The sequence below is a fragment of the Triticum aestivum genome, chromosome 7B (assembly GCF_018294505.1).
Source record: "Triticum aestivum cultivar Chinese Spring chromosome 7B, IWGSC CS RefSeq v2.1, whole genome shotgun sequence".
Classification (NCBI taxonomy): domain Eukaryota; kingdom Viridiplantae; phylum Streptophyta; class Magnoliopsida; order Poales; family Poaceae; genus Triticum; species Triticum aestivum.
Window position 1 is genome coordinate 213,220,840 of NC_057813.1, and position 21,534 is coordinate 213,242,373.

Below are 21,534 nucleotides of genomic sequence, written 5' to 3' on the forward strand. Positions count from 1 at the left end.
TGGTTGTCGTGCCACCGACTGGCGGGCTAGGGGGAGGAGTAGGCGCGTGTCGCGCGCGTCCGTTTCATATCCGCGTCGAGGCAAATGAGACTTAAATTTAGACCGGGAATGGGTGGACAGACGGACGAAAAGCAGACGCGAGTCCGTCTAGATCGGCGCGTTGGACCGATTTTTCTATTTCCGGCGACCCAAACGGATACGTATAGATGAAATGAGTCGGTGCATTGAAGTTGCTCTTAGGCTATCCAAACAGACAAAATGGGAATAAAATCGCATGTCCATTTGGGGTAGTTGGATCACCATGATCGAAAATGTTCTCCCCATCGTCCATCGCACTCCGTTTCCGCACGTGCACCAGCGCACCGGGATCGCATCGCACTGCGCGAACCACTCCCAAAGTCCCCACTGGACTCCACCCGCCCCTCCCCACCCCGCGGATCCGGAATCCTCCACGAATTAACGAGTTTCCCTTCCCCTGCTGCCCGGCCGGCGCGCGCGGTGACCATCGTCCATCGACCGAAGCCAGCGCGCCCCCGCGACCAGATCCGAGCGGAGGGATGACTGGGGCGGCGTCGCAGGCGTACGGGGAGGCGTGGTACTGGGACGAGCGGTACCGCAAGGAGTCGGGGCCCTTCGACTGGTACCAGAAGTACCCCGCCCTCGCGCCGCTGCTCCGCCTCTACGTGCGCCCGCACCAGCGCCTCCTCCTCGTCGGATGCGGCAACTCCGGTGAGTAGCCTATCTCTGCTCCACTCGCCCATGCACCCTCGGGGCCGGATCGGTCAGGGAGGAAGTTTCTGTGGGCAACTTGGTTGATCTGCTCCAGCGTCTCTGGTTGGGATCGCCGGGAGACTATTCACTCGATCGATCAACTGGAGAGTAATGTAGAATGTATGCTCTACGGAGTCTCTACGTTTTTGTAGAATGACTCGAATGCTGCTAGACACAAAGGTTTCCTCAATCACACAGCATTTGCTGAATGGTATTCCATCAGTGCGATTACGTGGTAACAATACAATCAAAGCAACTGGTGATGTAGCAAGTCAATATCTTACGTTTTACCAATCTGAGACAACCGGCCTCTGTGCCCTGTGCCCTGTTACCACTAAAAGCATATGAAAAATATGGTGCGTTGCAGTTCATGGCCCCATGCCTGGCCAAAACATCATGTGCAAAAGTGACATGCGTGTATGGGCGACGGTTGCTTTATCAGTATCAGATCATATGTCAGCAAAAAAGTGAAATCGGGTTGTGAGACAGATCCCCTAGCGACTCCCTTCCCCAAAGCAGGACCCCTTGTAGTCAATGGATACGGAGTAGTTAACTTGATATAATGAACTACTGGTGATATGGAAATTTATGTGCCACATTTCCTTTAATCAAATTTTGATAATATTTTGGTCCTAGTTGAGAGTTGTTGAAGCATCATGGCCTCCTGGATCCATTTAGGTGCACCGTCTTGGGTTCATGAAAACTTACTATCTGATAATTAGCATGGAATTGGCGAGTTACACAGTCCATTCTCATCTTTTACTGTCTACTACTTATTGTATTGACTGTTAGGCATAGATAATGACGGAATTACTCTTATCCCTTTTGAAACTGGTTGTATTGTTGATTGAGATGTTTTTTTATCACTAATTTGCTATGCAGTTTCAGACTATATGATTTATTTCTGAATTTAGATGCAGTTGTTATATTATTGCCAGCGTGTTTATTCTTTGTTTAGTTGAAATTACTTGTTTTTAATCTATTTCGATGTTTCACAGTTTTTGGTGAAAACATGGTTCATGATGGTTACCAGGACGTTGTCAACATTGATATATCGTCTGTGGTGATTGAACAAATGAAGAAGAAATACCATGATAAGCCTCAACTAAAATGTATAATCTTTGTTCCCAACATTCAGACATTGAATCCCTGCGGAGTATCTACGGCTTACTATTGTATTATTTCCTGCAATTTACAGACACGAAGATGGATGTAAGAAACATGTCAGACTTTGAGTCTGGTTCATTTGATGCTGTTATTGACAAAGGTATCGTTACAATGTAAATGTAATGGTTACCAGCATTATGGAACATCTATGCATGCGTATGTAACATGCCATTGGGTTCTAAACCATTCTGTTATTTGCAGGAACACTAGATTCTATTATGGTGAGTCAATTGTTGCCAGGATACTCAGATATTCTTCCCATGCCATACTCAGAGCCGTGTTTCTTGTATTGTAGTGCGGCCAAAATTCACAAGAGCATGCAGCAAAGATGCTAGGGGAGGTGAACAGGTAAATAATAGACTGATATTTGTTGTGATATCTCTGTTTATTTGACTATAGCTTTTATTTGTTTCTTCTATCTGCAGAATCCTCAACGATAAGGGGGTCTACATTATGGTAATTGATAGTATTATTAACATGGTAACTCTGTGGTTTTCTTCTTGTGTCTATAAACTTCTTTGAGTGTCACAATGCTACAGATTACTTATGGGGATCCAAGTTATCGATTGAATCTTCTGAAGGACCTCCAATTTTGGACAGTAAAGCTTCACGTCATAGGTTAGTGGGTTTTGCCACCGTTCGACTTAACAATGTCCTACTCTTGACCCTATTGATCTATTTCTTTTATTTTCTGAAGCTCTAAATAACAGTGTTATCTGTTTTATGATTTTACATACACAATCGACATAGCAGATAGGTGGGAGAGAAGTTCCAAAAAGACATGGGACCTGACCGAGCCACTGCCTTTACAAGATGATAGTACATCGATTATCAACCTTCTTGGCCCAAAACCTGATGTTCACTATATTTATGTCTGTATAAAGGTTAGCCGTCGACAAGCTTGTCATAATCATCCGAACTTGCTTCTTGAAACTCTTCATATGACTAGTTATTGAATAATCTTACATTGTTATGCAGGACAACGACAGTGCAAGAGTGGAGTTGAAGGTCGAGATCAATGAAGCAGACAAATGATCGCATACTATAACCTTTTTGGATCATCGTGTATAACCAGTGTAGCGAATAATGTAGGGAATACATTTTGTAACTCTTAACTTGTGTCGTTGTTGGCAACAATTTAGCAAAATTACAGCTAGGATGTTGCTTCTTCGATCATTGAATTTGGAATAGAAATGGATGTGATGTTTTCCTGTCTTTCGATTTTGTGTAGAATTTATTTCCGTGTTCACGGAACGTAGGACCCGCTCGGAGTGTGGGAAATCTTAGAGAAAATGATCTCGGTTTTCTACATAAAGAAAAGCCAGAATCTTGTGGGACGGGAAAGTATCTTGGAAATTTTGTGGATGTTCACAACATATGCCTAGAACCCCTAAAAAAATTTTGAAAACAGTTTTCAAAAGCTCTTTTTTTTTTGTTTTGGGTGTTCACAACATGTGTTTACAATTTCTAAAAATTTCAAAAGAGAAACTTGAACTTTTTAGGATTGTTGACACATATGTTGTGAACATTCACAATGCTCCCTGTTTTTTTTTTTTTGAAACTTCTGAATTTGGCCATTTTAGGAATTGTTGACACATATGTTGGGAGCATGGTATCGTCTAAGTCTTGAAAGCACCGGATACTTTCCACTCCTGGGGCAAGCCTTTGTGGCCATTTTAGCGAACCCGTATGCAATTTTCCTTTATTTTCATCAGAAAAAAAGGGAACACCTTTTTTTGACCTAAGCGTGCAATTTTTCTTCTGCGTCCATCATGATTCAGTTCAGGCATTCAGCCCAGGCAAAGGGAAAGTGGAAGAATCCCTTACTGGAACGGATCAACGTCCATCTTCAATCCAACTCCTGCAGATTCGACACGTGTCCCTCTCTTTCCCACCTCCTCCCTAAAAATCCCTCTCCCCCCTTCTCTAGCCGCCTTCCTTCGGCCCCGCAGCATTCTCTCTCCTCACCGTCGCGCGTGTGCCCCTCCTTTCTGTCCCTCTCCCTCCTCCGCGCGCGCTCCCTCACTCTCCTCCCATCCGTCTAATGGAGGCCCTCGCCGGCGCCGCCGCCTCGTCCGCGCTCCTCCCTGCCTTCCCCGCCCACCAGCCTCACTCCCGCGTGGCCCTCCGCGCCCGCCCCTGCGGGCCCCTCCGCGCGGCCGCCGGAGGCGGAGGCAAGGACGACGCCGCGAAGCCGAACGGGACTCCCGTCGTCAAGGTAACAAACAGTGCCTGAACGCTTACGTGATGGAGAGTGAGAAGTGACGAAGATTTTGTTCGGGTAGTGGTTGCTGGGAGATGGGTGTGGCAGTGTAGAACATGTTGGGTTTAGGGATTTCTGTCAGATGCGAGGCCTGGGGCCTACCCAGACCTGTGTTGTTCCATTGTGTTCTTATTAAGAGGTGATTAGGTTTCGAAGCTTGATATCTTTGAAATCGGTCGTGAAGTTTTGTGGATGTCATGAAGATAAACTTCCTTTTGTACCAATCAACTTAGAACTTCCGAATGATAATTAGTTGAGAATCATGTCTATGCGTATGGGTTCGCAAAGATATTATTTAGCTTCTTGCTAGATTTTTTTAAGGTGACCCTGTATTTTATATTTTGAAACTCAGGAGTGAATCAGGTCATTTTCTTTTTAGTTTGCCTTTAGCGTGTCGCATATCTTTGGTTTGTACTAAATTGCCTGACAGTTGAAGGTTGATCCAAGTCAAAATGGAGCTCTCGGTCCGGTCGCAACTGACAAGTCACGCACGACCTCATCAACCAATTCAACTCCCGACTCAAGCGGATCCAGAGCTGGCTTGTTCAGAACCCCTATATCTGGTGGTGTGCAGAGTGCAACTTTTGCCCATGGTTTACCTCCACCAGCTTTGGCTGTTCGCAATTTAATGGAACAGGTAGCTTCTGTTAATTATCTCCTGGCCTTTGGGCTATTTTCTAGCCGGCTGGATGCTTATTCCTGTCTTACTGTGCTCACTAGGCGCGATTTGCTCATCTATGCACTGTCATGTCTGGCATGCATCATCGACGCGCTGGATATCCATTTGGTTCACTTGTTGACTTTGCTAATGACTCAATGGGCCGTAAGATAGCTACTTTGGTTACATTTTGGATATAACTTGTACACTCTGTTTGGCCTCCTTGGGTAATTATTTTGTGTTGATGTCTTGCACAGACCCAATATTTTCTCTGTCGCCCTTAGCAATCCACACCAGAAACTTGCTCTCTGATCCAAGATGCACACTTGTTGTCCAGGTATGAAGTTTCTCGGCATGTTTTACTGGAAGTATAAAGGTTCCTTGCTTGCTAATAATAGGATAACAACATCTAGTCCTTCATTACAGGTACCTGGATGGAGTGGATTGTCTAATGCTCGTGTCACAATATTTGGTGATGTCTACCCTTTGCCAGCTGAACAACAGGTTCCTATTTAGCTGCCTTTGTTGCTTGATAATTGATAGTGCAGTCATCTAGTAATTACTTTTCTATGGATAATTTTTTTGAAAGAAAAATGTAAGGAAACTTCAACAGTATGAATAGGAACTTAAAATACACGTCCATGATGACTTAAATGGGATTGTACATCCTCTAGAACCCAAGTGAGCTAGCTAGGGTCACTTCCTTTTTCTCTTTCCTATGGATAGCTGGCATGTCAATCATTAAGAATTTGTCTCCTCCCATTGTGTGAAAACCATCTGTGGACTAAGTTTTCAGATTATAAATTCTCTGAGTTAGTAATTTTTGTTGAGGTTGGGTTTTGGTCTTCCCTATTTTTTTGGCTGCACTTTTCTCATGGCATGGGCTGAAAGAGAATAGATGTTCTGTCATGGCTGTTACAGAATACATGATTGATATGCATGACCATTAAGAGTGAATGCAGATTTATTCTTCCATTTGTGGTTTTAAAAGATTTCATGAACTGACGGTGAGTACATGTATCTGCCAGGAATGGGCACATAAGCAATATGTTGCAAAACATCAACAATGGGCGTCTCAACAGTGGGGAAATTTTTACTACTACAGGATGCAGAATATCAGGTCTGTGATTTGATTTGACGAGTTATACTCTTCCATCATTTCAGGTTGATGAATCCATTTATCGTTTACACACATGCACATCTCTTCTCCCTTCTGTTACTCATAGATGCTTGTGTAACTTATGATTTGTGAAAAACTATTTGCGATAATCACAGCGACATATATTTTATTGGAGGCTTTGGCACTGTTGCATGGGTAGATGTGAAACAGTATGAAACTATTCAACCTGACAAGATAGCAGTTGACGGCGGCGAGCAAAGCTTAAAGGTAAACTACGAATGCCATTATCAGCAGATTAGCTGGATCATCATATTAGTTATGTGCCCGTACATGTAATATGTGAGTACAGTAAAACCTCGACTGCTTTTGATGGATGCTCTTCATGTAGGAGTTGAATGCTATTTTCTCTAAACCACTTAGAGAGTTCATGTCTGCTGAAGGGGAGGTTGACGATGCTGCTCTTATATCCGTAGACAGCAAAGGGATAGACATTCGGGTTCGCCAGGGTGCACAGGTAAACTTTATTCAGATTGCCGTCCCTAGTAGAGACGCTATTCTCTGAGGAAGAAAATCTTCTCTCCGCTGCCTTCAGTTTGCAATTTATTCTGTGCAGTTCAACATCCAGAGACTTGCATTTGATGTACCATACAAGGTGGAGACTCTAGAGGAGGCCAAGAGAGCACTCCATAAGATAATCAAGACAAGCAGCAAATAAGCCGAAGCGCACACGACCTGCACTTGGTTTCACCAGCCCTGCAAGCCCGCGCCGTGAGTCGACAAAAATAACCAAGGATATGTAATCTAGCGTACACAGAGGCAAAATAAGATGATTTCTCTTTAATAATGAGAAACTCCCTGGCAAGTCCCCATATAGTGTGTACCCATATGCTTGTATCGCTTGAACTGTAGTGAAGCTATGTTGTGCAGCCTGTGCTTGTGGAAGCCGGACGCTTTTGTCAGACAAGCTAGTTGTTGGTTTCTGTGTCCCGGCATAGTTTATTTTGACTATGATATGAAGCATCAGCATCTGGACTCAACTGGTACAAGTTTGAATGTGCTTGTGATGATTTTGACGCTAAATTGTGAAGTATTTTTCTTGCCATGTCGTTCAGTTGCGTACTCCTGGAACTGGATTTATGGTGCAAAATGCAGGTACTTTTGTGGACGTGCAGTGTTTTTGCTTTGGAAACTCAGCCCCTTGAGGCCTCGTACAATGCAAGGTGCTTAGGGGTGCTTCGAGAAATAAATCAGGTTTTTCTTAAGCGCTGGTGCTTATTTGTATGGGATAGATGGTTAATTAGGCATCTCTCGCACCGGTGCTTTAGAAAACCGCTTTATTTTTCTAAGCACCTTCCTAAGAACTTAGCATTGTACAAGGCCTGTGGATCTCGATTCTTAAAAAAGAAGAATAGAGTTGCCCGGTTAATTAGCAAAACAGAAAACTGTTACAACACGCCTGCAAACAGGGCATTCCGACCGACATGGCACCCACAGGGCCCAAACACACCGTCGAGCTTGTCTACAATGTCATCGTCATCACCTCTCCTCCAGCAAGCGACTCCGACTTCGATGCCGCCGACCCTTCCGAACGAGCGAGCCATGGAACCACCTTTACTCCAGCAAGCAACTCCGACTTCAGCGCCGCCAACCCTTTCGAACGAGCGAGGCACGGAACCCTGCCGACCAAAGCCAAACAATCGTTTGGCGATGTCGAGTACCAGACATCTCCGACTTTGATAACAAGCCTCACAGGAGAAAAGGAGCACACCTGGCACCTACAGAGTCCAAACTGCCAATCGCCTGGCATCGTTGTTGCTGCGTAGCCCTACAACGCCGCAGCTCCAACTTCACGCTCATGAACCAGCCGACTGTTAACGACGAAGGTACGCCACGACCCTGCACATCTCGCCACCATCATCGCTGCCGCACAAGTCGTAACTCCAACCTCCGACACCGTTGATCGGACACCTGCCACCCGCGATGCCGTGCACATCGAGCCTACAAGCAGCGCCAATAGGACCATGATCTTCAAGACTGTGCCCCAGAGAGGGAATGCGATGATGGAGACGACGCCGCCGCCCGATCCAACGGATCTAGACTTTCGACTGAAGATCTTGCCCATGAGTTTGAGTTGAGGAAGTGTTGAGCTCCCAGACAACGCCTCCAAGAAGTACAACGACGCCCACGGCGCCGCCGCCGGCCATCACCTGCCAGGCCTTCGCTCTGAGCAGCATGGCCACCAACCCCACACAGGTGTCGCCACTGGCTCGCACACCCCGAGCATAGTAAGCACATCAACCACGTCGGGCGACCTCCATCCTCACTGCCTGCAAAGGTGAGCCAAAACTAACCAACCAGACATATTTGTCACTCGCCCTACCGCACTGCCACGGAGCCGCTGCACATCATCACCACATGGCTCACCGGATAACATAGCCCGGCCGAGCCGGTCGTCCCACGAAGCCGCGCGAACCCGATTTGGACCGCGTCGGCCAGGTTTGGTGAGCCGCGATCTCCGATTCGAGCCCCCACCCAGGAGAGCCCGCACGGGAAGGGAAGGGGGCTGCCACCCCGCCTTGACCTGCCGCTGGAGAAGAACCATCGATGACGATGCCGACAGCCACACATCGTCGCAAAGGGGCCAAGCCTCCCCCACCACATGCTTACATGCTATTTCCTGAGCTTGCGTTGATTTTTCCCTTGAAGAGGAAAGGGTGATGGAGCAAAGTAGAGATAAGTATTTCCCTCAGTTAAGAACCAACGTATCAATCCAGTAAGAGGTACAAGCAAGTCCCCATTATATGCACCTACACAAACTAACAAACCCTTGCACACAACGCGAAAAAGGGCTTGTCAATCCCTTCACGACCACTTGCAAGAGTGAGATCTAATAGAGATAGATATAAAAGATGAGTAAAAGGAAAAATAAAGTAAATATAAAAAAATTGCAGCAAGGTATTTTTGGGTTTTGCTTTTATAGATCTGAAAATATATGATGAGAAATAGACCCGGGGCCCATAGTTTTCACTAGAGGATTCTCTCTTGAAAGAACACATATGATGGGTGAACAAATTATTGTAATTGATAGAAAAGCGCAAAGTTATGACGATATCTAAGGCAATTATCATGAATATAGGCATCACGTCCGTGACAAATAGACCGAAACGATTCTGCATCTACTACTATTACTCCACACACCGACCGCTATCCAGCATGCATCTAGTGTATTAAATTAACAAGAACGGAGTAACGCCTTAATCAAGATGACATGATGTACAGGGATATGAAGGAAATATGCCCTAGAGGCAATAATAAAGTTGTTATTTTATATTTCCTTATATCATGATAAATGCTTATTATTCATGCTAGAATTGTATTAACCGGAAACTTGATACATGTGTGAATACATAGACAAAACACCGTGTCCCTAGTATGCCTCTACTTGACTAGCTCGTTGATCAAAGATGGTTAAGTTTCCTTGCCATGGACATGTGTTGTCATTTGATGAACGGGATCACATCATTAGGAGAATGATGTGATGGACAAGACCCATCTGTTAGCTTAGCGTTATGATCGTTCAATTTTATTGCTACTGCTTTCTTCATGCCATATATATATTCCTCCGACTATGAGATTATGCAACTCCCGGACACCGAAAGAATGCCTTGTGTGCTATCAAACATCACAACATAACTGGGTAATTATAAAGATGCTCTACAGGTATCTCCGAAGGTGTTTGTTGGGTTAGCATAGATCGAGGTTAGGATTTGTCACTCTGAGTATTGGAGAGGTATCTCTGGGCCCTCTCGGTAATGCACATCATATGAAGCCTTGCAAGCAATGTGACTAATGAGTTAGTTACAGGATGACGCATTACGGAACGAGTAAAGAGACTTGCCGGTAACGAGATTAAACTAGGTATGAAGATACCGACGATCGGATCTCGGGCAAGTAACATATCGATGACAAAGGGAATAATGTATGTTGACATTGCGGTTCAACCGATAAAGATCTTCGTAGAATATGTGGGAACCAATATGAGCATCCAGGTTCCACTATTGGTTATTGACCGGTGAGGTGTCTCGTCATGTATACATAGTTCTCGAACCCGTAGGGTCCGCACTCTTAACGTTCGATGACGATATGTATTATATGAGTTATGTGTTTTGGTAACCGAAGGTTGTTCGGAGTCCCGGATGAGATCACAGACATGATGAGAAGTCTCGATATGATTGAGAGGTAAAGATTGATATATTGGAAGATGGTATTCGGACACCGGAAGGGTTCCAGAGTGTATCGGGTACAAACCGGAGTACCGGAGGGGTTACCGGAACCCCCTGGCGGAAGATATGGGCCATAGGAGGGAGGCTAACCAGCCCACAAGGGGCTGGTGCATCCCCCACAAGGAAGGGATCCGAATTGGAGTGGGGAAGGGGGTGGCGCCCCCCTTTCCTTCTCCTTCTCCCTCTCCTTTCCCCTTTCCCTCTCCGGTAAAAGGAAGGGGGGGGGTCCAAATTGGACTTGGAGTCCTAGTAGGACTCCTCCCACTTGGGGGCGCGCCCTAGGCCGGCCTCCTCCCCTCTCCCTCCTTTATATATGGGGGCAGGGGGGCACCTCAAAGGACAACAATTGTTTCTTAGCCGTGTGCAGTGCCCTCCTCCACCGTTTACTCCTCCGGTCATATTGTCGTAGTGCTTAGGCGAAGCCCTGTGCGGATCACATCACCATCACCCTCACCATGCCGTAGTGCTGACGGAACTCATCGACTCCTTCTTACCTCTACTGGATCAAGAGTTTGAGGGACGTCATCGAGCTGCACGTGTGTAGAACTCGGAGGTGCCGTATGTTCGGTACTTGATCGGTTGATTCGAGAAGACGTTCGACTACATCAACCGCGTTAAGTTAATGCTTCCGCTTTCGGTCTATGAGGGTACGTGGACACACTCTCCCCCTCCCATTACTATGCATCTCCTAGATAGATCTTGCGTGAGCGTAGGATTTTTTTTGAAATTGCATGCTACATTTCCCAACAGTGGCATTCGAGCCAGGTCTATGCGTAGATGATATGATATGCACTAGTAGAACACAAAGAGTTGTGGGCGGTGATCGTCATACTGCTTACCACCGTCTTATTTTGATTTGGCTGTATTGTTGGACGAAGCGGCCCAAACCAACCTTACATGACCGCGTTCATGAGACCGGTTCCACTGACAAACATGCAGCTAGTTTTGCATAAAGGTGGCTGGCGGGTGCTTGTTTCTCCAACTTTAGTTGAATTGAATTTGGCTGCGGCCGGTCCTTGTTGAAGGTTAAAACAGCAAACTTGATAAATCATCGTTGTGGTTTTTGTGCCGTAGGTATGTACAGGTCATGCTAGAAGCCCGTAGCAGCCATGTAAAATTTGCAATAAACAAAGTAGAGGACGTCTAACTTGTTTTTGTAGGGCATTTTGTGATGTGATATGGTCAAGGCATGATGTGATATAAGATGTTGTATGAGATGATCATGTTTTGTAGAAGTTATCGGCAACTGGCAGGAGCCATATGGTTGTCGCTTTATTGTATGAAATACAAACGCTATGTAATTGCTTTACTTTATCATTAAGCGGTGGTGATAGTCGTACAAGCAATGGTTGGCAAGACGACCACGACGCTACGATGGAGATCAAGGTGTCAAGCCGGTGAAGATGGAGACCATGACGTTGCTTTGGTGATGGATATCAAAAGCACAAGATGATGATGGCCATATCATGTCACATATTTTGATTGATGTTTATCTTTTATGCATCTTATTTTGCTTAGTACGGCGGTAGCATTATAAGATGGCCCCTTACTAAAATTTCAAGGCATAAGTGTTCTCCCCGAGTATGCACCATTGCGAAAGTTCTTCGTGCTGAGACACCACATGATGATCGGGTGTGATAGGATCTAAGTTCAAATACAACGGGTGCAAGCCAGTTTTGCACACGCGGAATACTCGGGTTAAACTTGAAGAGCCTAACATATACAGATATGGCCTCGGAACACTGGAGACCGAAAGGTCGAACGTGAATCATATAGTAGATATGATCAGCATAGAGATGTTCACCATTGATGACCACTCCATCTCACGTGATGATCGGACATGGTTTAGTTGATTTGGATCACGTATCATTTAGATGACTTGAGGGATGTCAATCTAAGTGGGAGTTCTTAAGTAATATGATTAATTGTACTTTAATTTATCATGAACTTAGTCATGATAGTTTTTGCAAATTATGTTGTAGATCAATAGCTTGTGTTGTTGCTACCCTATGTTTTTTGATATATTCCTAGAGAAAACTAAGTTGAAAGATGATAGTAGCAATGATGCGGACTGGGTCCGTGATCTGAGGTTTATCCTCATTGCTGCACAGAAGAATTTTGTCCTTGATGCACCGCTAGGTGATAGACCTATTACAGGAGCAGATGTAGACGTTATGATGTTTGGCAGTTTAGTGCACCATGCTTGAACTGGGACATCAAAAATGTTTTGGACGCCACAGAGCATATGAGATGTTCTAAGAGCTGAAATTGGTATTTCAGACTCATGCCCGTGTCGAGAGGTATGAGACCTTTGACAAGTACTTCACCTAAACGATGGAGGAGAATAGCTCAGCTAGTGAGCATGTGCTCAGAATGTCTGGGTACTACAATCCCTTGTATCAAGTGGGAGTTAATCTTCCGGATAAGATAGTGATTGACAGAATTCTCTAGTCACCATCACCAAGTTACTGAAACTTCGCGATGATCTATAATATGCAAGGGATGACGAAAGCGATTCCCGAGCTCTTCGTGATGCTGAAATTGACGAAGGTAGAAATCAAGAAAAAGCATCAAATGTTGATGATTAAACAAGACCACTAGTTTCAAGAAAAGGGCAAAGGGGAAGAAAGGGAACTTCAGGAAGAATGGCAAGCAAGTTGTCACTCCCATGAAGAATCCCAAAGCTGGACCTAAGCCTGAAACTGGGTACTTCTACTACAAAGGAAATGGTCACTGGAAGCAGGACTACCCCAAATATTTGGTGGATAAGAAGGATGGCAAAGTGAACAAAGGTATATTTGATATACATGTTATTGATGTGTACCTTACTAGTGCTCGTAGTACCCCCTGGGTATTTGATACCTGTTCGGTTGCTAAGATTAGTAACTCAAAATAGGAGTTGCAGAATAAATAGAGACTAGTTGAGGGTGAAGTGACGATGTATGTTGGAAGTGGTTCCAAGATTGATATGATCATCATCGCACACTCCCTATATTTTCGGGATTAGTGTTGAACCTAAATAAATGTTATTTAGTGTTTGCGTTAAGCATGAATATGATTAGATCATGTTTATTGCAATACGGTTATTCATTTAAGATAGGGAATAATTGTTATTCTGTTTACATGAATAAAACCTTCTATGGTCATACACCCAATGTTGATAGTTTATTGAATCTCGATCGTAGTGATACACATATTCATAATATTAATGCCAAAAGATGCAAAGTTGATAATGATAGTACAACATATTTGTGGCACTGCCGTTTAGGTCATATCGATGTAAAGCACATGAAGAAACTCCATGCAGATGGACTTTTGGAATCACTTGATTATGAATCATTTGATACTTGCGAACCATGCCTCATGGGCAAGATGAGTAAAATTCCATTCTCCGGAACAATTGAACGAGCTAATGACTTATTGGAAATAATACATACCGATGTATGCGGTCCGATGAGTGTTGAGGCTCGTGGCGGGTAACGTTATTTTTTGACCTTCACAGATGATTTGAGGAGATATGGGTGTATCTACTTAATGAAACACAAGTCTGAAACATTTGAAAAAGTTCAAAGAATTTCAAAGTGAAGTGGAGAATCATCATAACAAGAAAATAAAAGTTTCTACGATCTGATCGCGAAAGCGAATATTTGAGTTACGAGTTTTGTAAGTGCATCTAGTGCCCCTTAGTGATTTTGGTGTATTGAAGACTTATAGGTTAAGGGACTAATGTGTTTGTGAGTGTACACAGGTCTATAAGTGTATGAGGAGTTTGATATTTACAGGGAAAGTCGACCCCTAAAAATGTATGTCTTCGACTGAAGACTTTGGTATTTCTGAAGACTTTCATGAAGACTTTGAAAGTGAAGAAATTGGTGTATCCGTGAAGACTTGATATTCATGCGAGGAATATGAAGCTTGAAGACTTTCGTTTTCATAGTTTTGTTTTTCTCTTTCTTGAGTCATAGGAAATACCGTACTGTTAAAGGGGGTCGAGGAAATACTAAGGAAAAATTTCCATGTGATGCTCAACTCAAAATCCTACACCTACCAAACCCTTCGAGTGAAGCCTTTGGAAATCTCATACAGTTTAGTCATTTCTTCAGTGACAGGGACGAAGTTCTTCTGGTCACTGAGGAATTTGTTCTGACTGAGGAGTTAGGAATTCGCCAGTGCGGATTGCCTACACAGTGAGGAACATGATAGCCCTGAGGAATTTGATAGTCAAATTTCCGACCGTTGCTGTGCTACGCGCCAACTGTCCCAAAATATCTTATCCACCTAACGGTCATATCAGACAAGGGCATTTATGTCTTATCATGTCGGGCTGCTCCCTAGGCTATAAATAGCCGCCCCCTACAACCACTAGTTGGTTGGCTGCTCCGAGAGAAACTGACACTTGTCATTTGAGAGCAACCCATCCTCCGAGGACTTTGAGCGAAAATCATCAAGTGAGGAAAATCCCAAACCCAAACACCTACAAACCCCAAAGTGATTGAGCATCACTGAAGAGATTGATCCTGCGTGGATCCGACGCTTGTTACCTTTGAAGACTGTGCTTCTTCCAGACGGTTAGGCGTCATGGTCTAGAGCATCCAAGAGGAATTGTGGATCGCCGAGTGACCGAGTCTGTGAAGGTTTGGAAGTCGCCTGAAGACTTACCACGAGTGATTGGACGAGGTCTGTGTGATCTTAGTTCAAGGAGAATACGGTGAGGACTTGGTGTCCTGAGCTGCGTGCTCAGCGACTGGGTGTCCGGGACTGCGTGTCCTCGAGTTTAAATACTCAGCCGCTCCAACCAGACGTACAACTGAGACAGCAGTTGGAACTGGTCTAACAAATCATTGTCTTCACCAACCTTACTGGTTCTATTTCCTCAACTCTTTCATTTCCTCATTACTGTGTTGAGTGATTGTTCATATCTGTGTTTGAAGACTTTGACTGAAGACTTTCTCAATTTCCTCAGTTCAATTTCTTCAGTCTATTTGTCTTCATCTTGTGATATCCTGTGTTTACGCTTTATGTACTCTGTGCTTGTCTTCATTTCATCATGATGACTATGTCTGTATCCTGTTATGCTTACTTCTGAGTACTTATTCCGCTGCTAGTAGTTCTTCGCTAAGGAATTTCCTCACCGGCAAATTCCTCAGTGAAGAATTCATAAAAATCGCCTATTCACCCCCCCTCTAGTCGATATAACGCACTTTCAATTGGTATCAGAGCAAGGTACTCCCTTGTTCTGTGTGATTTTGGTTTAACCACCTGGAGTTCTAGTTATGTCGACCGCAGGTATGATCAAGGTCTCCGCTGGGTGTCCTACCTTCGATGGCACGGACTACCCCTACTGGAAGAATAAGATGCGAATGCATCTTGAAGCAATTGATAACGATCTCTGGTACGTTGTGGAAAATGGTGTTCCCTCAGTCACACCTTCTCTGAATGCTGCTGATGTGAAGAGATTCAAGCAACTCGATTCTCAAGCGAAGAATATCATATGTGGCCATCTGAGTAAAGGACAGTATGGTAGAGTGAGTGCTTTGGAAACTGCTAAGCTTATCTGGGATAGGCTCTCCAAAGTAAACGAAGGAGTCTCAACTCAACGTGACTCTCGTGTTGACGTTCTTCGCAATCTCTTCAACCGCTTCAAAAGACTCGACAATGAAAATGTTCAGCAAACCTTCGATCGCCTCACTGACATCTCAAATGAGCTTCAAGCGCTTGGCGCCACTGACATCACCGACCATGAGGTGGTGAAGAAATTGCTGAGATCGCTAGATTCCTCATTTGATACTCTGGCACTGATGATTCAAGAGCAAGCTGATTACAAGTCACTAGATCCCGCTGATATCCTCGAGAGGCTAAATACTCATGAGTTCCAACTTGCTGAAAAGAGAGATCTCTATGGTTCAAGCTATGGCAAAACACGTGCCCTGAAGGCCAAGGCTGTGTCTGAATCTGAATGTGAAGACTCTGGTAGTAGCCTCGGTGATTCTGAAGAATTGAGCCAGGAGCTAGCACTGCTCATGAAGAAGTTCCAGAAGTTCTCAAGACGTGGTCGCTTTGGAAAATCCTCAAGAAGCAGTGATTCCTCATCAAGTGACTATAAGAGAAGACTTTGCCACAAATGCAAGAAACCTGGTCATTATATTCAGGATTGTCCTCAATGGGAAAAGGAATTAAAGAAGAAGAAATACAAGGATTACAGTTCTGATGACGCTAAGAAGAAGAAGAAATCTTCAAAATCTTCATCATCAAAATCCTCGAAGTCTTCATCTCACAAGAAGAGCAGCTCCAAGAAGGCTCGGGCATTCATTGGCAAGGAAATGGACTCTGAAGCTGAATCTGAGGAACATGAGGAAGAGGAGGCTTCTGAGGAGTCCGAGTCTGGTGTGGCGAGTTTGGCTCTCGCTACTGCTTTCGTCGGCAAGTCTATCTTCAACTCTGAAGAAACCGACCGCACCAACAAGGCTGACGAAGACAATGATGACTACGCTCCCACCTATTGCTTCATGGCAAAAGGTGCCAAGGTAACAAAATACCCCTCCTCTGAATCTAGTGAGGATGAATCTGATGAAAATCTTAAGCCCAGTTACTCTAAACTTGTTGTGAAACAACAAAAGGCTATTGAAAAACTTCAAAACATGCTAGAAAAAAGTGATGATATGTTGGGTGATGAAATGGACCACACTAAAGACTTAACTGAAAATCTTCAGAGACTTAGTCTAAGTTTGACAACCTTCAAAGTCATCATAACACTCTCTTATCTGATCATGAGAAGCTTTCTTATGAATTTCTTCAAAGAAAGAAAGATCTTGAGAAGCTAAGAGTGAGTTATGAAGATCTTCAGAAGGATCGCGATTCATTACTTGCTCAACAAATCAGCGCTACTCAAGAAGAATTTGTTCCTCCATGCTTAAAGTGCATTGAACGTGAATCTGCTAATTCTTCACCTGAATGTTCAAATGCTTCAACTGTTACAAATTCTTCACCTGCCTCTGCTATCACTAATTCCTCATCTGAGGACATTGCTAGTATCACTGACGATGCAGGGCTGAAGGCATTGTACACGACAGGCATGTACAAAAGCCTCAAAGGGCATCAGATTCTTTGTGATGTGCTCAAAAAGCAGATCCTCAACAGAAACCCTAGAAAAGAGGGTATTGCCTTTGAGAGGAAACTCAATGCTGATGGAACATATTGGAAACCTGAGCAGTACCCCAAAACCTCATGGGTTGCTGCAAAGGGACCTCCAGTTGATCCATCTAACTTATCTGGCTTTACATGTGAATCTTCTCATTCTTTTGATGAGTCATTTGACTCCAATTCTAAACTGTTCAAAAATCAGAATGGTGAAGTATTTGCTAGATATGTTGGAACTAACTGCAGGAACGGTTCCCCTATGAAGAAAATCTGGGTTCCCAAAAGTTATGTTGAAAGTCTTCAGGTGAATGTTCTCATGACACCACCTGTGAAAAACAAGAACCCCAGATCAAATTCTTCATATGGACCTAATTCTTCACATGAATCAAATTCCTCAAATGGATCAAAGTCCTCATATGATCATCATCGTGCTAACAACTTTGCTTCGCAGGGTAGAGCTAAGGGCTATGAATATGCGCATTATTCTTCAAATCATTATGTTCATAAGTACTCGAAGAACTTCTCTGCTTATTCATATGCTTACCCTAATCCCTCTTATGTGAAATGCAATGGATTGGCCTCTATGCCACCTTTTTCATATGGTGCTCGCAGAGTGATGAACTCTTTGCCACCCCTTCAGATGTGGGTGGTGAAGAAAAAGAACTAACCTTTATGCAGGGTCAGGTCTCCAGACGTACCTTAACGTCCGAAGAATTTGATGGAGGCCTGACAAAATGCCTGAAAGGACGCAGGAGAATCATGATGAAATGAACTTTCATTTCACATGTCCTCATACTGAAATATCTGTTTTACTGTTTGATGAAATTCATCTGAGGAACTTGAGATCATATTCTTCACTGATGAAGTATATGAGATCGTAAGTTGCACTAATTCATCTGCAGGATGATCAGCCCAAAGTCAATGAGTGGGTTCTAGATAGTGGATGTACAAATCACATGACTGGTGACAAGAACCTATTGATGGATGCTCCCTTAACACCGTCGCATCTGAAGCACATCATCTTCGCTAACAAAGGCAAAAGTTAGGTATTGGGTCTAGGTAAGGTTGCGATCTCAAAGGATTGACACATGGACAAAGTCATGCTTGTCGAGTCCTTAGGATACAACCTCATGTCTGTCTCAATGCTTTGTGATCTTGATATGGTTGTTGTCTTTGGAAGATATCGATGTGTTGTGATCATGGAAGCTGACTATTCCAAAGTCTTCGAAGGCTTTAGGAGAGGAGATCTGTATATTGTTGATTTCTCTATAGGACCACAACCAGCAATGTGCTTACTTGCAAAAGCTTCAGAAGGCTGGCTATGGCATCGACGACTTGGTCATGCTGGCATGAGGAATCTGAACACGCTTGCGAAGAAGAAGCATGTCATTGGCATTGAGAATGTCAAATTCCTCAAGGATCACTTATGTGGAGCCTGTGAAGTTGGAAAGATGACCAAGGCCAAGCATCCAGCAAAGACTATCATGACCACTACTCGTCCATTCGAATTACTTCACATGGATCTCTTTGGTCCTAATCATTATTCTGCTGTTTCGAATGATGCATCTCTATATGGTTTTGTTATTGTTGATAACTATTCTTGTTACACATGGGTACACATTGTCACTGACAAACATGAAGTGCAGGAAATCTTCAAACGATTTTCCTCGAGGGCTTCAACCAACTTTGGTGTGAAGATCAAGCACATCATAACTGACAATGGGACCGAGTTCAAGAATTCCGGTCTTGATGGCTATCTTGATGAACTTGGTATTACTCATGAGTTATCTGCTCCTTATACTCCTCAGCAGAATGGCGTCATGGAGCGCAAGAATAGAACCCTCGCTGAAATGGCTCGCACTATGCTTGATGAATACAAAATGCCTCGTCGTTTTTGGATTGATGCAATTGATACTGCATGCCACATCATCAATCGGGTATATCTTCACAAATTCTTCAAGAAGACTGCCTATGAACTCCTCACTGACAAGAAACCCAATGTGAGTTATTTCAAAGTCTTCGGTGCTAAATGTTGGATTAGAGATCCTCATCACAATGCTAAATTTGCACCGAAAGCACATTAAGGTTTTATGCTTGGTTACGGAAAGGACTCGCACACCTACAGAGTCTTCAACAACGTTCTTCACAAGGTTGTTGAAACTGTAGATGTGCGGTTCGATGAAACTAATGGCTCACAAAGAGAGCACCTACCTTTTGTGATAGATGAACCAGAACCTGAGGATTCTATCAAGTTCAAGGCTACTGAGGATGTTATTCCTACCGAAGAATCTGTTGAAGAATTCATTCCAGAACGTGAAGAAAATCGAGGTGGTGCACCTGATGAAAATACTGAAGAAAATGGTGCTGAAGAAAATGCTGATCAAATTCCTCAACGACAACCAGCTCATCCTCGCATTGCAAAAGAAGTGCAAGTTGAAAAGATCATCGATGACATTCAAGCGCCAGGTCCTCTCACACGCCCAAAAGCTTCACATTTATCTAACTTTTGTGGGCACTATGCTTTTGTCTCTATCACAGAGCCCACTAAGGTAGATGAAGCATTTCTGGAGCCTGAGTGGATTCAGGCCATGCAAGAAGAATTACATCAGTTCAAGCTCAACAATGTCTGGGAACTGGTCAAACGTCCAGATCCTCGCAAGCATAATATCATCGGCACAAAGTGGATCTACCGCAACAAGCAAGATGAAAATGGCCTTGTGGTGAGGAATAAGGCACGACTTGTAGCTCAAGGCTACACACAGGTTGAAGGAATTGATTTCGATGAAACTTTTGCACCTGTTGCTAGACTTGAGGCTATTCGCATATTACTTGCTTATGCTAACCATCATAATATTATCTTACAACAAATGGATGTGAAAAGTGCATTCCTTAATGGTAGGCTTGAGGAAGAAGTATATGTTGCTCAACCCCCAGGTTTTGAAGATCCAAAGAATCCTGACAAACTCTTCAGACTTAACAAGGCCCTGTATGGCCTCAAGCAGGCCCCTCGGGCGTGGTATGACACTTTGAAGGAATTCTTCATGAAGAATGGCTTCACACCCGGTTCACTCGACCCTACTCTCTTTACTAAATCTTATGATGGTGAACTGTTTGTGTGCCAAATATACGTTGATGATATTATCTTTGGCTGTACTGACCAACGTTATAGTGTTGAATTTGCTCATATGATGAGTGAAGAATATCAAATGTCTATGATGGGAGAGTTGAAATTCTTTTTAGGTCTTCAAATTCGTCAACAACACAATGGTATATTCATATCTCAGGAGAAATACCTCAAGGAAGTTCTGAGGAAATTCGGCATGCAAGACTGCAAAGGCGTCAAAATTCCTATGCCCACAAATGGCCATCTATGCACTGATGAAAATGGTATTGACTTCGATCACAAGGTATACCGCTCCATGCTTGGCTCTTTATTGTACTTATGTGCATCTAGGTCAGATATAATGCTTCGTGTTTGCATGTGTGCCTGATTTCAAGCTGCACCGAAGGAATCACACCATAAGGCTGTGAAGCATATTCTTTGATATCTAGCTCACACACCAACACTAGGATTATGGTACCCCAAGGGCTCTACTTTTGATCTCATTGGATATTCTAACTCTGACTATGCTGGTGGTCGTATGGACCGCAAGTCAACATCTGGTACTTGTCATTTCCTCGGACGATCCTTTGTCTGTTGGTCCTCGAAGAAACAGAACTGCGTATCACTGTCTACTGCAGAGGCTGAGTACATTGCTGCTGGTTCTTGCTATGCTCAACTGCTATGGATGAAGCAAACCCTCAAGGACTACGGCATCAACGTGAAGAATGTGCCTCTCCTCTGTGACAATGAGAGTGCTATCAAGATTGCTCACAACCCAGTTCAGCACTCAAAGACAAAGCACATACAGATTCGTCATCATTTTCTTTGTGATCATGTGTTGAAGGGTGACATATCCATCGAGCACGTGAAGACTGAAGAACATCTAGCAGATATCTTCACAAAGCCCTTGGATGAGAAGAGATTTAGCAAGTTGCGGTGTGAGCTAAACATCTTAGAATCTTCGAACGTTCTTTGAAAAAGGACACACATCCTGACACTTGTGCAAAATTAATGACTTAGATGTACAACACA

At 43.8% G+C, this 21,534-nt stretch overlaps 2 protein-coding genes across 5 annotated transcripts; both read left to right on the forward strand.

Moving 5' to 3' along the window:
* The first annotated feature begins 357 nt into the window (after positions 1-357).
* LOC123156313 (EEF1A lysine methyltransferase 4) lies at positions 358-3,275 on the forward strand. 3 transcript variants are annotated; one of them, XM_044574452.1, is made up of 9 exons: positions 358-729; positions 1,770-1,883; positions 1,970-2,038; positions 2,140-2,159; positions 2,234-2,286; positions 2,364-2,394; positions 2,478-2,556; positions 2,674-2,822; positions 2,917-3,275. In XM_044574452.1, the coding sequence occupies exons 1-9, from the start codon at positions 558-560 to the stop codon at positions 2,971-2,973; spliced, it is 744 nt and encodes a 247-aa protein (XP_044430387.1). In that variant the 5' UTR covers positions 358-557; the 3' UTR covers positions 2,974-3,275. The 3 variants fall into 3 exon arrangements, with proteins under 3 accessions (XP_044430387.1, XP_044430388.1, XP_044430389.1); XM_044574453.1 differs by having other exon boundaries at positions 361-729; positions 2,689-2,822; XM_044574454.1 differs by having other exon boundaries at positions 373-729; positions 2,692-2,822.
* A 586-nt stretch (positions 3,276-3,861) lies between these two features.
* On the forward strand, positions 3,862-7,016 carry LOC123156312 (uncharacterized). 2 transcript variants are annotated; one of them, XM_044574451.1, is made up of 9 exons: positions 3,862-4,156; positions 4,638-4,838; positions 4,922-5,024; positions 5,117-5,196; positions 5,286-5,363; positions 5,888-5,979; positions 6,135-6,246; positions 6,368-6,493; positions 6,593-7,016. In XM_044574451.1, exons 1-9 carry the CDS (start codon positions 3,983-3,985, stop codon positions 6,692-6,694), a joined length of 1,068 nt encoding a protein of 355 aa, XP_044430386.1. In that variant the 5' UTR covers positions 3,862-3,982; the 3' UTR covers positions 6,695-7,016. The 2 variants fall into 2 exon arrangements, with proteins under 2 accessions (XP_044430386.1, XP_044430385.1); XM_044574450.1 differs by having other exon boundaries at positions 3,864-4,156; positions 4,632-4,838.
* The last annotated feature ends 14,518 nt before the right edge of the window (positions 7,017-21,534 follow it).